We start from the raw sequence: 15,333 nt of genomic DNA on the forward strand, positions 1-15,333 counted from the left end.
TCTACTACGTAGGCCGATTTTTCTCTTCAGCAACGCAGTCTGTTCATCTTCTGCCAGAGGATTCATAGATGATGAAGAGAGCAAAAGGTGTTTACATCAATATGACATATCACGCGTTTTCATCACAGTCTCTCACCGCCCTCTCATCACGCGCGCGGTAGCCATAGAAACCGGACAGAGGGGCACTTAGCAACAGAAAAAGAGGAGGCGCAGCATCATCTGCTGCAAGCGGTGGAAAAACAGCCGATGCGATCGACCTTAATTTCATCCTGTCCTGCTTCTGACGGTGAAAACCCGGTCGTTTGTAAATATTAAACATCCATAAAATTACATTTAGCGCTTTTATTGTAGATCTCAATAGGCGCGATGAAGTTCGTCGTGGTTTTGGTCTCCGCCGGACTGCTGGCTTTTCTCGGCGCGGTCATCTGCATCATCGCCAGCGTGTATTCACGATCCTCGGCCGCCGCGCCCCAGGCGCTATCCGGCAACCGCTCACTGTCGCTCCTGGAGCCGCTGCCTGGATCCGTAGCGCACGCCGGGCCGCTCGGAGCTCTCCATGGTGCTGAATCTTATGAAGGCGGCGGATTGGACATCGGCCTGGAGATGCCGTCGCTCAATGAGCTCAGTACCGGGGACGTGACTGGGCCAAGTCCGAAACAGTTCACCCTCAATCGACTCATTTGTACCCCTGTGCCCATCAGTGATTGTAAATCCAGGGGTTTGAGACAACAAGCCGATGACCCGTTTGCAGATGAGGAGGACTGGAGCCTCCGCACCACCGCTGAGGAGCTCCGGCAGATCGTCATGCAGCAAAACGACCAGATCCTCATGGACCAGAGGACCATCACGGAGCTCACCGGGAAACTCTCGGAGTGTGAGAGCGGACTGGAGGAAAGGAGTCTGCACGAGAGGAGTATGGGGGTTTGGGCAGGCAACCGTCGCCATATGGCCGGGGACGATGTGAGCAGCTCGGTTGCAGTACAGCTGCAGACGGCGTGGGCTGTGGAGGAACTGGAGAAAGCAATTCTTCAACTCAAAGATCGCATAGAGAAGTTGGAGGTTGGTGTGAGACACTATAAACACTTTTTTTTTTTAAAGTCTAAAAGGTTTTTGGAATTTGGTGCCATGGAGGTATTTAGGGGAAATGGTTTTGTAGGCAAGGATGCGTGCAAATGTTCAAGATCAGGGGGATAATTCATTGTGCCTGTTCATATTGTAGTACTTCCCTGCTGAAAAAACAATAGACACCATCACAAAATTTGTAATGGTTTTACTGGTTATGATGGTAATTGTACGGGGTTTTAATGGAAACTGTGATGGACCCTGTGGGTTTCTACTGATAAGTGGTTGCCTTCTATTGGTGGCTTGTTAAAACCACTAAATCCTAATGGAATATGTCCCAAAACACATTACAGAAACCTATTTTTCAATGGTTTTAATGGTTAACACTTGATGGTTTGTAATGGTATTTGTAGTGGAAACCATTAGAATTTCTGTGATGGTTTCTATTGTTTTTTCAGCAGGGTTTTTATGTGTCTTTGTGTGTTTTTCTCACCTGGTGGTTGCTTTCCCCTCCATGGTAGAAATACATACATAAATCATGACGGAGGAGAGAATAGTACAGGTTCTCATCCAGCTGGAACACTGTCAGCAGTCACACCTGAATTGTAGATGTTGTGATATTGACTTATGGACCAGATTTGTTATTGCTGAAATAAAAAAATTGATTTCCTGTTCATTATAGGGCAAGATTTCAATATTATTGAAACAAATTTTTTTCTGTAAAGCTTCTATTGTGAAAAACTATATAAAATAAATGTGTTTATTTACTCACCCTCATGTCCTTCCAAACCCATGCTTTCTGTCTTCTGTGGAGCACTAAAGCAGAAATTTTAAAGAATGTAGTGGTCACTGTTTTCTATGCAATTACAGGGAGTTTTCAAGCTTCAAAAAAGCATTTTAAAAGCCCCATAAAAGATTAAAAAAGTTATTTTGTATAACTCATGCATCATATTCCAAGTCTTCTGAAACCATATAATAAGTGTTTGAGGAACAGAACGAAATGTAAGTCATTGTTCACTCAAAATCTTGACATCCGTTCTAGCTCTCCTTAAATGAGAATTAATTCGAAAAGTACAGTATGTCTGATTCAAGAACAAATCATTCTTTTGAGTTCCTGTAATTCAAATGGATTTAATATAGTCAGGTACATTTCTTGAACATGGACATGTTTGGAGGGGCTGTCAAGGACCCTGTGGACCCCTGCCTTCAGAGCTCCCATCCCCGGCAGTGAGCAGGGCCATGGATTGATACCTTTCTTTTTTTAAGGCGAGGGTAAATGAGACAAAAATGGCCTGAGAGGTATGACAACTGTGCTGTGGTCCCGGTCTGTGTATAGAATATATTTACCGTAGAGCTACACTCTTACTGAGTGTTTGTTTCTGCAGGGAAGGGATTTGTCTGTGTGTGTGGTTGTGTCACTTCGGATAGAGCTGCTGCCGAAGGCTTTTAAAGGCCTGTTTGCGTCTCGTGTTGCTTGTGTTATTTCATGCCCTTCTTCTCAAAGCATTACCGCACAATGGTCCCTTCAGATATAGAGAATGTTTTTGTAATACGATGGATGTGGCTCATTCTCACAGCACTTGTCTTGCTCTTGTTTCATTATTTGTGTAAAGTGGAGCTTTCGCTTTTTTCCCAGAGCAGCTTTTTCATTTCTTGTTTTTATTACTGATCCCTTAGGGTCACTTCACTTGTTATTTCAGTCCGGCAGCACTTAAAGGTGTATAACGTCTTATCTTTATTATAACATGTTTAAAATGTTTGTCTTTTGGCATCTGGTCAAATGGGTCTTTACCCTGCTGTGTAGCTTTTCTCATAGATTCAGCAAGATCCAAAAAATTTTTTAAACCAAAATGTGTTATTTCAAGCTTAGTATCTTAAACATCAGACTAAAATTTGAAGATCTGATGTGCAGCCCACACACTATGAAAATATGAATGTAAAACTGTTTAGCATCTTGTCGTGTTACCATTGCACTGCATCTAGCCCTACTTGCCCTTTCACAGAGAAAAGCTTATGGAGAAGTGCTTGTCTGTTTATTTGACTCTTGCTATTGGTTGATGATCGGCTGTGATGTCATTATAGTGCTTCTTCATATTTGCACCACCAAGGATCTACAATGATATTGTGACAAATGTGGATGAAAATATTAAAACTGTGAAGAAAATGAACTATGAGAGTGCATTGTCTTGTTTACTTATATCTATCTATCTATCTATCTATCTATCTATCTTCATGCAAATCCTGGTTATTGTCATTCTCATCCTCTCATTGCTCTCTTCACGCTGTTGCTGCTGCTGTTGAATTATAGATGAGTGTTAATGACCCCCTCCATCACACTGACCACTGCTGCTTCTCTCACACCAGTAACATCCTCTGTGTGTGTGTGTGTGTGTGTATTTCCTCTTCTATACAGTCTCTGTATTTGCCATTTGAATTAATTTAAATCTTTGCAATACTGAAAAATGTAATAATCATAGGCCAGCTGGGTATCCTTCATATATCCTTCCCACAATCACATAAAAAATAATATCATGACATGGCTGCCTTTATTCCTCACAGCACTTGTTTGACACATTCATAAAGAAACACTTTTCTTGGTTGTAATGCTCTGTAAGTGTCATTATGTTCCAGACTCCCATCTGCTGCAAGCCTCCTCTCTTTTCTTATCCTCCTAAGGTACCATTCTTGCTCAAATCAGTGGTTAGATTCTCCCCTCCCCCTGCTTTTATTTGTAAATCTATCTAGAAACTGAAAATCCCCTATAATCCACAAATCAAAACAGGGTCTGTCTGGGAAACTCATGAAAAGATTTTAGAGTCTCAAAATCAGCACCATCCAATGCATTACATACTGTAACCTACAAATGGCTATAATGCTCTCCCTGAATATTAAATTGGGATGTATGAGAAAATATTTAGCTGTATTGCAGTGTTGTAAAGGGTATCCTGTTAACATTTAAAGGGATTGGTCATCCACAAATGAAAATTCTGTCATATCACCCTCAAGTTGTTCCAAACCTGTATGAGTTTCCTTCTTCTGTTGAACATAAAAGAAGATATTTTGAAGAGTGTTAGTACCCAAACAGTTGCTGGTAGCCGTTGATTTCCATAGTATGGATTAAAACAAATACTAAGTCAATGGCTACCAGCAACTGTTTGGTTATACCCAGAGCAGCATTGCATCTTGCTGACAGCTTTCAGATCAGTGTGACAGGTATTTGGGGCACACTCACCAGCTGTGCACAGATGTATCTAGAGCTTAATAGGGTCAGTAAAAAGCAAAAGAGTAAACAACACAGATGAATGTAGTGGGACCAATGCAGCATCTAGATAGCAGGCTTCACCCTGCTCAGACCGCAGTAAGGTTACATGGGGATAAAACACAGCTGGTGTCTGTGCTCATAAAACACTGAGCTTAAAGAGATACCAAAAATGACAATTCTGTCAACATTTACTCGTTGTGTGGTTAGAAGCTTTGTCAGTATTCAGCTCAAAATTTTGGAATGACATCAAAGCAAGTAAATGAGAACAGAATATTCATTTTCGGTGAATTATAATTATTATTTATTTAAAAAAAGACCAATAAGACATGATTTGCAGTCCATCAATTAATGTCGTGTGAAGCAAAAGCTGTGTCTATTTTTACTTGTAAATGGTGCTTGATCTGTGCATATTTCTCTCCTGATTCAGAAGAGATAACTTTTCACTGGAGAAAGCAACATTAATAGCCTAAAATGCCTATAGATATTTTAGCAGAAAGTAATAGTTTTGAAGTTAAAAATGTCTTGATGGATTTGTTTCTTACAAACATGCAGCTCACTTCACAAGGTGTTAGATGCCTATAGATATTTTAGCAGAAAGTAATAGTTTTGAAGTTAAAAATGTCTTAATGATGGATTTGTTTCTTACAAACATGCAGCTCACTTCACAAGGTGTTAATTGATGGACTGGAGTCATACTTGTGGATTATTGTGATGTTTTTATCAGCTGTTTGGACTTTCATTCTGAGGGGATTCACTGCAGAGGATTCATTAGTGAGCAAGTGATGTGCTAAATTTCTCCAAATCTGTTCAGATTAAGAAATAAACTCATATAGGCTAGCTAGGCTACATCTTGGATATCCTCAATTTTCAGTAAATTTTCATTTTTGGATGAACTACTCGTTTAAGGATACTTCTTAAATTAGCCTTTTTCAATTATCTGTCCTCATAAATGAAGAATTTCTCCAAATCTGTTCAGATTAAGAAATAAACTCATATAGGCTAGCTAAGGCTACATCTGGGATATCCTCAATTTTCAGTAAATTTACATTTTCAGAAAATTTATTTAAATTTTGGGGTGAACTACTCGTTTAAGGATACTTCTTAAATTTGCCTTTTTCAATTATCTGTCCTCATAAATGAAGAATTTCTCCAAATCTGTTCAGATTAAGAAATAAACTCATATAGGCTAGCTAGGCTACATCTGGGATATCCTCAATTTTCAGTAAATTTAAATTTTTGGGTGAACTACTCGTTTAAGGATACTTCTTAAATTTGCCTTTTTCAATTATCTGTCCTCATAAATGAAGAAGACCAGAAAAAAATCTTGCTAATTTACCATAGAAATCCACTAGACACACGGCGGTGCATGACGTTTTCTTGAACGAACGAATGAACGACACGCCCACGGACCAATCACGACAAGCGACGCGTTACTAGGGGTGGGGTTACGCACACAGCTGTCGCGCAGGAGTGGTTGCCATGGTGGACATGTCTCTCTAGCGATGTCGGTTTAAGCGCATTGAACTTCAGTTATTACGGTACGTAAATTTTTCTTAATACTTTCCAAGCTAGTTTATATGCAACGTTAAACACCTAGGTAGATAATATAATGCTAATGGAAATAAAAACGAGTGACCTAGCCATACAAATTAGCTAAGCAAGCTAGCAGTTTTCCTTATAAGTTACTGTTCGCTTTCCAAAACAAAGCTAATAATCGCTTCATAAGCATGCAGGACTATTACTAACTATTCTAAAATATGTTTATATGACATTTACTTCAGCAAAAAGTACTATGGTATTAGCATTGTTGTTTGGACATTGAATCAAGGTAATGTCATGTTATTGAAACTTACAATTGAAATGTCATTGTATTCTTTTAAGTAACTTTGCTGTACTATGGTATATCAAAGTATCACGGTATTACTGATACCACAGTTTCAAAAGCTATTAAATTAATATCCATCTTAGATTTATTAGATATGATTTCTTATATCTTAAATATGTCCATTTATTCTCATCTAGAGCTAAACATCATGGCAGAGACAGTCGATGGCAAGAAGGACGAGGCAGACTACAAGAGACTACACAGCTTTCCTCTCATACGGGTAAAAACTTGCGTGAATGGACTTCTTCAATCTTCACTGATTACAAATTATGAAAATTATAAACAGTATTGTAACAAGCAAAACAAAAAAGTGCTTTCCTGAACTCAAACAGTCGAGCATGGCATTGTAACACCAAAAATCAATGGTTTGTTACATGTAGGGTGACCATACGTGCCATTTTCCCAGGATGCGTCCTGGCCAGGATTTGTTTTGGCTTTGTTTTCCTGTTTTCATGCTTGCTGAAGGTAATGATCGAAAAGTAGTTTGACCAATAACATGCAAGCATTGTACATAATGGACCAATCATGGCGTGTGAGAAGGTGGGATCTACGGTCAAAGCGATACAATTATGTGTACATATTAGTTGTGTTCGACTTAAAAGCAGCGCGGCTCAGACCGATCAGTGTTTGACATCAAAGTACCTCGAGAGCGTTTCGAAAGCATAACCGTCTGTATGGTACTTTGATGTCATACACCGATCGGTCTGCACACGCAAACAAAGCCAAAACCTAGATATTTTAGGCAATATAGAAATCCTGGCCAGGGAAATGGCACGTATGGTCACCCTAGTTACATGAACTTATGAAAATGTACATCTTCAACACAGTCTTTATTTCTTTGGAGAAAAAAAGTGACTGTCATATGCATAAAGAAGGTAGCTGAGAAATAACTGACATAAGAAAATACACAAAAAATGTTTTTGTTTTGGGCCTGTGCAGCTGCCTTTAAAGGGATAGTTCATCCAAAAATGAAAATTTGATGTTTATCTGCTTACCCCCAGGGCATCCAAGATGTAGTGGCACAAACCGATCGTTTCGTGTCTTAGGACATCAGTGTGTCGTCACGAGCCGCAGGGTTTAATTTTGATTTGTCTGTGCATGTTTTTTTTTACTCTCATAGATTTTGTTACCATTGCCATGCATTATACGACTGATAGACTGCAACGGTTAAAGTTAAAAATCATCATATGTGTTCTACTGAAGAAACAAAGTCACCTACATCTTGGATGCCCTGGGGGTAAGCAGATAAACATCAAATTTTCATTTTTGGGTGAACTATCCCGTTAACCATGAAATATTGGTCAAAATGACTCGTAAACATCTCAGTCATAATATAAATTCTGATAATGCAAAGTTTCACAGCTCAAAATGAGTCTAAAAGTTACAAAGCTTAAAGAAAAACATAAAAAATCGATGTGGGTCAAATTGACCCGAAACATATATTTCCTCCACAGCACACAGATATGTCTGAGGAGATGCGGGTGGAGGCCATGGAGCTCTGCGTTACGGCGTGCGAGAAGTTTGTCACTAATAATGAGGTTAGTTCTCATTGCCATCTAGGAGAAGCAGATGAGATGTTAATGAGGTCTCCTTTGTGATTGTTCATTCCTTTGGGTGGCTCTTTCTCAACAGAGTGCCGCCAAAATGATAAAGGAGTCTATGGATAAGAAGTTTGGGAGCTCTTGGCATGTGGTGATTGGCGAGGGCTTCGGTTTTGAAATTACGCACGAAGTGAAGAACCTGCTTTACATGTTCTTCGGTGGAGGTTTGGCGGTGTGCGTATGGAAGTGTTCCTAAAACTAAATGACTGTCTGACAAACACTTTTTCATGTGCTTTCTGACTTTATATTCAGGGTGCATCATTTCATACGGTTTATTTTGAATGAAGCGTTTTGTGTTTTCTTCTCTGTTTTAACTGTTCTCTCAAAGCTGACAGGCCATCTGTTGATTTTATTGTCCATCTCTGCCACTCTTTCTCCATCTGTCTCTTTTCTGTCTTCTATCTGTACATCCTCAGTTGCTTATGATAATTTCCATTCCTTTCATTTTTTCTGAAGGACAAAGTATTTTTATAAGACAAATCCTATTTTTTAATTAATATGTGACTACATATGATCTGTTTTTAAAACTTCAGATATTTTATAGGAGTTGTACATTTTGCACAGCTGTAATGTCTATTTGTTTTATTATTAATAACTATTGTTATGGTCTTGTGTAATAAAACCTCATTAGAAATTAAACCTGCTATACATAATGTGAAGTGACAGAAAAATTGATTTAAAAAACACACTTAACGGAACAGTTCACCCAATAATTTACTCATCCTCGGGTCATCCAAGATGTAGATGAGTTTGTTTCTTCATGGGAACAGTTTTGGAGAAATGTAGCATTACATCACTTGCTCACCAGTGGATGCTCTGCAGTGAATGGGTGCCGTCAGAACGAGAGTCCAAACAGCTGATAAAAACATCACTGTAATCCAGTCCATCAATTAACATCTTGTGAAGTGTCCTCTATCGTAATATTGCTTTCTTAAAAGGGACTCAATTCATGTTCATCACTTGTTAGATGGCTGTGATGCTTTTATCAGCTGTTTGGACTCTCGTTCTGATGAAAAATTTGTACTTTTACATGAGCTTTCAGTGGAGAAAAATGCCTTTATCCTTAGAATTTAATAGGTATGTATGTATTGAGAAAATACCTGTTTTTAAAGAGCAGGGACTCAAATGCTTTGAGTGTTTGAAGCGTGTTTTATTTACTGATTATTGCACAAGGGAGTGTAGACATCTGGCTCAGAGCATCTGTTTACTCGGACACACACTGACCTGCTGTCAGGTTACTGTGACCTCCATACCAATAGACACTCATTAACCTTTCTTTGCTCACCTTTTCACTTTTAAATATTCATACTTGCAGCAAAAGGACATTTTCCTGTGTGCCTGGCCTCTCACATTATGCTTAAAGTAATGCTTCAACTCTACTGTGGAACACAAAAAAGATGGTTAGCAGAATAAACGATAAATAACAACAATTTTAATGTAAAATAATGTCAAATGCATGGTTTTGCAAGTAAAAACTAATACATTACTGGATAATTTATGGTGAAAAGCAGCAAAAGGACATTCCCTGAAGTCCTTGCATGATAGTTGTGATAATTAAAGATTGGTATATTAATGAAATACAGTTATGAAACATAAAAATTTACAAGCACCAATATGCCATCCCATAATATCGGCAAAATATTTTCACGATATGTTTTTCCACATCAACCACAGCTGCTGTTTTATTTTTAACTAAATTTGAAGTTGCAATTAAATGTATGTAGAGATCTTCCGTATTGTGACGTACATCTGAGTTTAATGTATTTTTGAAAAAAGAAAAAATTTTGGGCGGAGGCTTGGTTCTATGCATCAGTTGTTGATTGGATGTTGAGATATGGGTGTGGCTTGTGAGCTTGCAGGGGCAGAGTTTAAGCAGTAGGGATGGGCGATACCACTTATTTTGTTTTCGATACGATACCGATATTTTTCAAGGCCGTATCGTCGATATCGATACCGATTCGATACTTCTGAACTAAACTTTTAAATTATGAAATTTATGACCAGAAGTGAGTGAATGCTCTCTTTGTTTGATTAGTTCTGTCTTGCAACATTTGCGTGTTCAGATGAGCAGGGAAATAGTTCTATCCTACACAATTACTCGCTAACAAAGGTTATTCGTCCAATTCAATGCATATTGTACGCATTATTTTTTGTTAAATAAACAAAATCACTGGTAAATAAAAAACACCTTAGTATCGATATTTTTTGTTTGAGTATCGATACTTTAGATACTCGCATCAGTATCGATATATCGATACTTCGGATCGATACGCCCATCCCTATTAAGCAGACTAACCAACGCTATCTCATGACCAGTTCGTACGTATTTTATGAGGTGGCTAATTCATACAAATTCGTATGACCTCACTTGTGCAATTTCTGTGAGGGGTAGGTTTAGGGGCGGGGTTAGGTGTGGTCCTTTGTACGAATTCGTACAAATTAGCAACCTCGTAAAATATATACGAATTGCGTGAGATTAGACTAACTGATTTAAGTCTTGTATGTGTCATCAATGGGAAGTCCAGTTATGACATGTTGCTTAACCATTACGTCAAAACATTTCATTCAATAATGAAACATCTACAGTCTGCATTTATAAAACATGTTGTGTGACAAATATGCCTTATGGAGAAACGCATCTTTCTGCCTTGCATATTATCAAACCACAGTCAGTCTTTTGGTTTGCTAAAAAAGGCTTTACGCAACCTCCCACACTCTAAACAACTTTGTATTAATCCTTTGGCCTTTTGGCATCTCCCTTTTGATCAGCTTCATTTCAAATCTGTTACTTAGCAACCTGCACAGACATAATGTTACAGGACGCTGAAGGATAACTAATTATCACGGATGCATACATATCTATCTATCTATCATGACTGGCATAATGTCATGGCATACACTTCCCCTTCTGCAGTGCATCTGATCTCTGATTGCATGCCATTATGCAATAGCAAATGTGCAGATTTGATCACGAAGCACCAGGCGGTGTGAGGTGTTCTCCGGGTTATTCATCTGCTGATGTGTGGTGAATGTGGGCGCATGTTTGCACGAGAGATGCTCCTGCCAGTCTGTTTCTGGGTTGCCATGGTGAGGAGGTCCCCCATCAGATGTACAGGGTGAAATTATGAGACCCAAAAGAGCATTTTTGCACCTGTCTCTCCTGATTTGGAACTGTCTAGCAGACTTACAACAGTTGCATGACTGGTGAAATGATATTTACGTGAAAGCATATCCCACTTAGGAGTATTGGGGAAAAGAAGCCAAGACTTCAATGAAAGGAGAAAAATAAAAAATTTTTTGCAACGTTTATAATATAATAATTCCTTAGTTTGTTGGCCCAACCATGTTTATTTATTTATTTATCTTGGTAGCAGAACACCAAAACATTGAAAATAAAATAAAAATAATACACATTCCTATTAAAGTGTCCGGAATGTAACCGTTTTGTTCATAAAACTGGGAAACCAAAATGTTAAAATAATACAAAATAAATATGAATAATTAAATCATAATATTTTTTTTTATGTTTTTCTAACTTTTTTACAATATTAAATTCTTGTTAAAACATTCTTTTATTAATTTTATTTTTATTAATATTAATAAATAATTTTCATTAATATTGACATTGATATTGTTTTGCCATTATTATTATTATTATTACTACTACTACTACTGTTATTATTATTTCTGTCAGGAACGTAATTTTTTTTGTTTATAAAAATGGAAACCCAAACTGTTGAACTAAAGTTATACACAAATATTGTGATTTTATTAAAATTCCAACATTTTATTGTTGTCTCTTCAATTTATTTTGATTAATATTAATTACATTATTTTCATTAAAAGGTTCATATGATGCTGCTAAAAAGTACATTATTTTGTGTATTTGGTGTAATGAAATGTGTTTATGCGGTTTAAGGTAAAAAAAAAAAAAAACACATTATTTTCCCCATACTGTACATTTTTGTTGCTCCTCTATGCCCTGCCTTTCTGAAATGCTTAGATTTTTACAAAGCTCATCGTTCTGAAAAGCACGCTGTGCTCTGATTGGCCAGCTATCCAGTGCGTTGTGATTGGCCGAATACCTCAAGCGTGTGACGGAAATGTTACGCCTCTTACCATATTGTGATGCCTTGTCCCAGCCGGAGCGACGAGACAAAAACATTAAAACCCATTATAAACGAGGCATTTGTTGCATCCAGACACTCCAAAGAAAAAGGAAAACTTGAAATCGCATCATATGACCCATTTAATATTCATTATTTTCATTATCAAATCATTCATTGATTAATATTAGCATTGCCAACATTACAATACTAATAAAAATATTAATATTTGATTGAATTTTAGTTTGATAATGTTAACCCCCTGCCCCCCGCCACCACAATAGTTTTTGTATTAAATGAATTATAAAAGATAAATCTTAATAAAATAAAAAAATATATATAAAAAAAATGTCATATAAGCTTTCATGGCCAGACCCCCAATCATTTGGTTTCACCAGAGAAATGACTAATAAACAATTGTCTTCTACAGAGAATGAAAGTGAAAAAGTGTGCTTGGTTGCAAGAGGGTAGAGGACAATTTGGTTTATATAAAAAAAGAAAAAATATTGACCTGACTCTCCCGTATTGGGAGACATGTGCTGGACATTGCAGGGGGGAAAGTAAACATGTCCATTCAGATCAACCTAACCTGGCACCTCTCCTTTGTAATGTTTGAGAGAAAAAGGGAGTGCAAGAGTGCAAACAGGGAATAAAGGTCTGAAGGACAATCTGAGCTTCCTTTTAGTTCAGACAGACGGAGACAGAAACACCTTCAACTGGAAAACAGGTATGTTTTGCTTTATATTCTTTAACAGGTGACTGTAGAGTTGAACTTTATACTTTTTGCCATCTCATTTCAGTACAATGCGAGTATGTGCACGTCGGCGTTCACGGACATTGCGCTTATGGCTGTTAATTGTCTTCCTGAGTCTGCACTTGCTCGTGGTTTCACTTGTCCTGTCCATATACCACACTTCCTGCGAGCTCCACTCATACCCTGGCATCCAGACCTCCATCAGCTTCTCCGTTCAAAATGCATCTGCTTCAACAAGCACAATGACTGCTGCAGGAAGTGACACCCAGGAAGTGGAAATGGACGGCACAGCAGATGATCTTGCCAAACTGGAGGCTCTGTACTCCCACCCGCTGTATAATTTGCCCACTCCACCTCTGCCCGATGGTGATTGGCTGCTGAAAGTCCGAACGGAAAAAAAAGAGAGAGAGCGTAGCACACAGCAGTGGTGAGGATGTTATGACATCACTTTTTTTAAAAATTATTTTGGACTGCATGTGGATTTGTTCGATTTTCTAATATAATATCCAGGCTAAATATATAAATTCAATAAATTGATAAACAAGTTCCATGATTATTGCTGACAATAATCCATAGACCATAGTGGTCTAACTGGTTTACGAATCAGTCTGAATCAAGATAATCACAACCAAAAACATTCGCTTTTGTGTGATACTTCATCCTGGCCTCTAGGTGTCAGTATTAAATCCAAAACTGCTGCCATATTAGCCATCAAGACAAATAAAATTCCTTGTTGCACCTTTAATTATGACTACTGTACTGTCAGAAACCCATGAGTGAATCCCATCCTTAGGCTGAGTGCTAATGAGGACGACTATGATCCTATACTCTGGAATGCTAGTGCTGAGACACATCCACCTTGGCTCCGGTTTCACCTTGGTATATCTCGCTGGCAGATGTATCAGCACAAAGACCCCAATCTGTCAGCGCTGACTCAGCAAATGGCATCCCATCGCATCGTCAGTGCAGGTAGGTGACCTTAAATTGTGCAAAGCAAGGCCTTTATATGAGAAAGAGAGAGAGAGGGAGGAGGATGAAAAGAGCATGGAAGCCTGTTTTCATCTTAGAGTGCAAAATTAAACAGACAAACAGGTTAAAAACAACTCTAAAGTGTAATCAAAATTCTGTCATCATTTACTCATCCTCATGTCATTACAAACCTGGATGCTTTTATTTCTTTTTAGTGGAATACAAAAGATGATATTTTGAAGAATGTTAATAACCAAAAAGTTTTTCTTCCTTTTGGCTTCCATTATAGTTTTGGTTTATGCAATAGTAGTCAATCGTAACTGAAACCATTTGGTTATCAGCAGTCTTTAAAATATCTTCTTTTACATTCCACAGAAGAAAGTAAACCCCAAAGTATACTTCACTTTTTATGTGTATGCTAGCGTGTGCAGACAGTGCGTGCGATGCGAATTTCGTCATCAGAATAGTACGCACACCACCCGATGAAACTAAAGAGACGAAACAACAACAGCAACAAAATAATGGAGACTGCTACAACAACAGATGGCCACATTGACAAGCGCTTGAGTGAGAGTTTTATGAAATTTCTGCAACTTTAGTTTAAAAGAGTACAAAGATATTTTTATCGGTCATAACTTCTGGAGAAATATAGCACAGACACTGGACTAAGATGATGCTTTCTAGAACGCATGTGTTGACCGCCTAAGTTCGCGCACACTATCAAATGGAGTATACTTTGAAAGGCTATGCGTTCAACTGTACACATACACTAGCGTACAGTACATGTACAAAAATGAAGTATATTTTGGGCTTTAAGTCATACAAATTTGAAACAACATGTTGGTGAGTAAGTGATTTTCATTTTCATTTTTTGGTGGACTTTCCTTTTAAAAGTATTTTATTGATAAGAATAGAATGTAGGTAGTATTGACTTTTTGTGGACTAGATCTGCTGGGTAGGATCAATTCTTTCTGCTGAATTACAGGGATTAGGATACATGGTGCAAGGTTAAACTGGTCATTGGATGCCCATTTCCACAAGTTGATATGATTCTTTAGGGTCTTAATGAAAGTCTATAACATACTTTGGTTAAAAATTCTCAATGGTAGTATAAAAACACCCTTTTTACCATGTCAAAATCAGCTCTGTTCATAGCAAGCCATTTCCTTGCATGTCGCTTTAAATGCTAATGAGCTCTGCTCATCCTGCCCTTCTCTTCCGTTGGTGACGAGCAGACTGTAAACTTTAGCCACATTTAGCCGTGAAACTTGCTAACTAGCACATTGTAAGGAAACACGATTTGCAAAGATTCATAAAAAACCCTTATACTCACTTCATCTGTAGGTGAAGCTGGATCACAAATGATTCGTGCGAACATAGACGTGTTTAGGTAGATCGGGGGGGCGCATTCCCTTCAAAAATGAAAGTAACGTTGATCCACTGCATCTTCAGCAGCTCAGATGTCGGGAGTAAATGACGACTGCTATGTTCATTATAACAACAACAAAACACCTCAGTCGCTTAATCGGTTTGCACCTGAGTCGACACAATGGCGGACAGCTCACAGCTCACTCAGGGCAGGTCTAAGGTAAGATGGCCTTGTCAATCAACTATCGTGGGAGTGGCCTGTACAGAACTACTTCATTCTGACAGGAATCTCAGAACAGCCTGATTTGAGAAAGGGGATTTTAAAA

General features: G+C 38.2%; 3 protein-coding genes across 4 annotated transcripts in view; all 3 read left to right on the top strand.

Moving 5' to 3' along the window:
* Window positions 1–190, top strand: part of LOC107741558 (neuronal pentraxin receptor-like) — a 2,170-nt gene extending 1,980 nt beyond the window's left edge. Inside the window, exon 2 of the mRNA XM_016554313.1 lies at window positions 129–190. Within this exon, the coding sequence (XP_016409799.1) occupies window positions 129–190 (62 nt within the window). The remainder of the gene's footprint in view (window positions 1–128) is intronic.
* Window positions 191–5,744: 5,554 nt separating this feature from the next.
* LOC107741570 (dynein light chain 4, axonemal-like) lies at window positions 5,745–8,371 on the top strand. Of its 2 annotated transcripts, none has more exons than XM_016554324.1 (4): window positions 5,745–5,862; window positions 6,347–6,429; window positions 7,664–7,747; window positions 7,842–8,371. In XM_016554324.1, exons 2-4 carry the CDS (start codon window positions 6,358–6,360, stop codon window positions 8,004–8,006), a joined length of 321 nt encoding a protein of 106 aa, XP_016409810.1. In that variant the 5' UTR covers window positions 5,745–5,862; window positions 6,347–6,357; the 3' UTR covers window positions 8,007–8,371. The 2 variants fall into 2 exon arrangements, with proteins under 2 accessions (XP_016409810.1, XP_016409811.1); XM_016554325.1 differs by lacking the exon at window positions 5,745–5,862 and adding an exon at window positions 5,965–6,152.
* Window positions 8,372–12,566: 4,195 nt separating this feature from the next.
* The window catches only part of LOC107741571 (extracellular serine/threonine protein kinase FAM20C-like), a 19,009-nt gene continuing 16,242 nt past the window's right edge, over window positions 12,567–15,333 (top strand). Inside the window, exons 1-3 of the mRNA XM_016554326.1 lie at window positions 12,567–12,643; window positions 12,717–13,097; window positions 13,464–13,639. Coding sequence (XP_016409812.1) covers window positions 12,721–13,097; window positions 13,464–13,639 — 553 coding nt within the window. The 5' untranslated portion in view covers window positions 12,567–12,643; window positions 12,717–12,720. The remainder of the gene's footprint in view (window positions 12,644–12,716; window positions 13,098–13,463; window positions 13,640–15,333) is intronic.

This window comes from Sinocyclocheilus rhinocerous, unplaced genomic scaffold (genome assembly GCF_001515625.1).
Source record: "Sinocyclocheilus rhinocerous isolate Xijiao unplaced genomic scaffold, SAMN03320098_v1.1 scaffold556, whole genome shotgun sequence".
NCBI lineage: Eukaryota > Metazoa > Chordata > Actinopteri > Cypriniformes > Cyprinidae > Sinocyclocheilus > Sinocyclocheilus rhinocerous.

Bases quoted from the DNA above. Each gene is read 5' to 3' on its own strand.
- LOC107741570 (XM_016554324.1), top strand. From the start codon at position 6,358: ATGGCAGAGACAGTCGATGGCAAGAAGGACGAGGCAGACTACAAGAGA. The intron at 6,430-7,663 runs GTAAAAACTTGC...TTTCCTCCACAG, and splicing joins ACAGCTTTCCTCTCATACGG to CACACAGATATGTCTGAGGA. The intron at 7,748-7,841 runs GTTAGTTCTCAT...CTTTCTCAACAG, and splicing joins AGTTTGTCACTAATAATGAG to AGTGCCGCCAAAATGATAAA.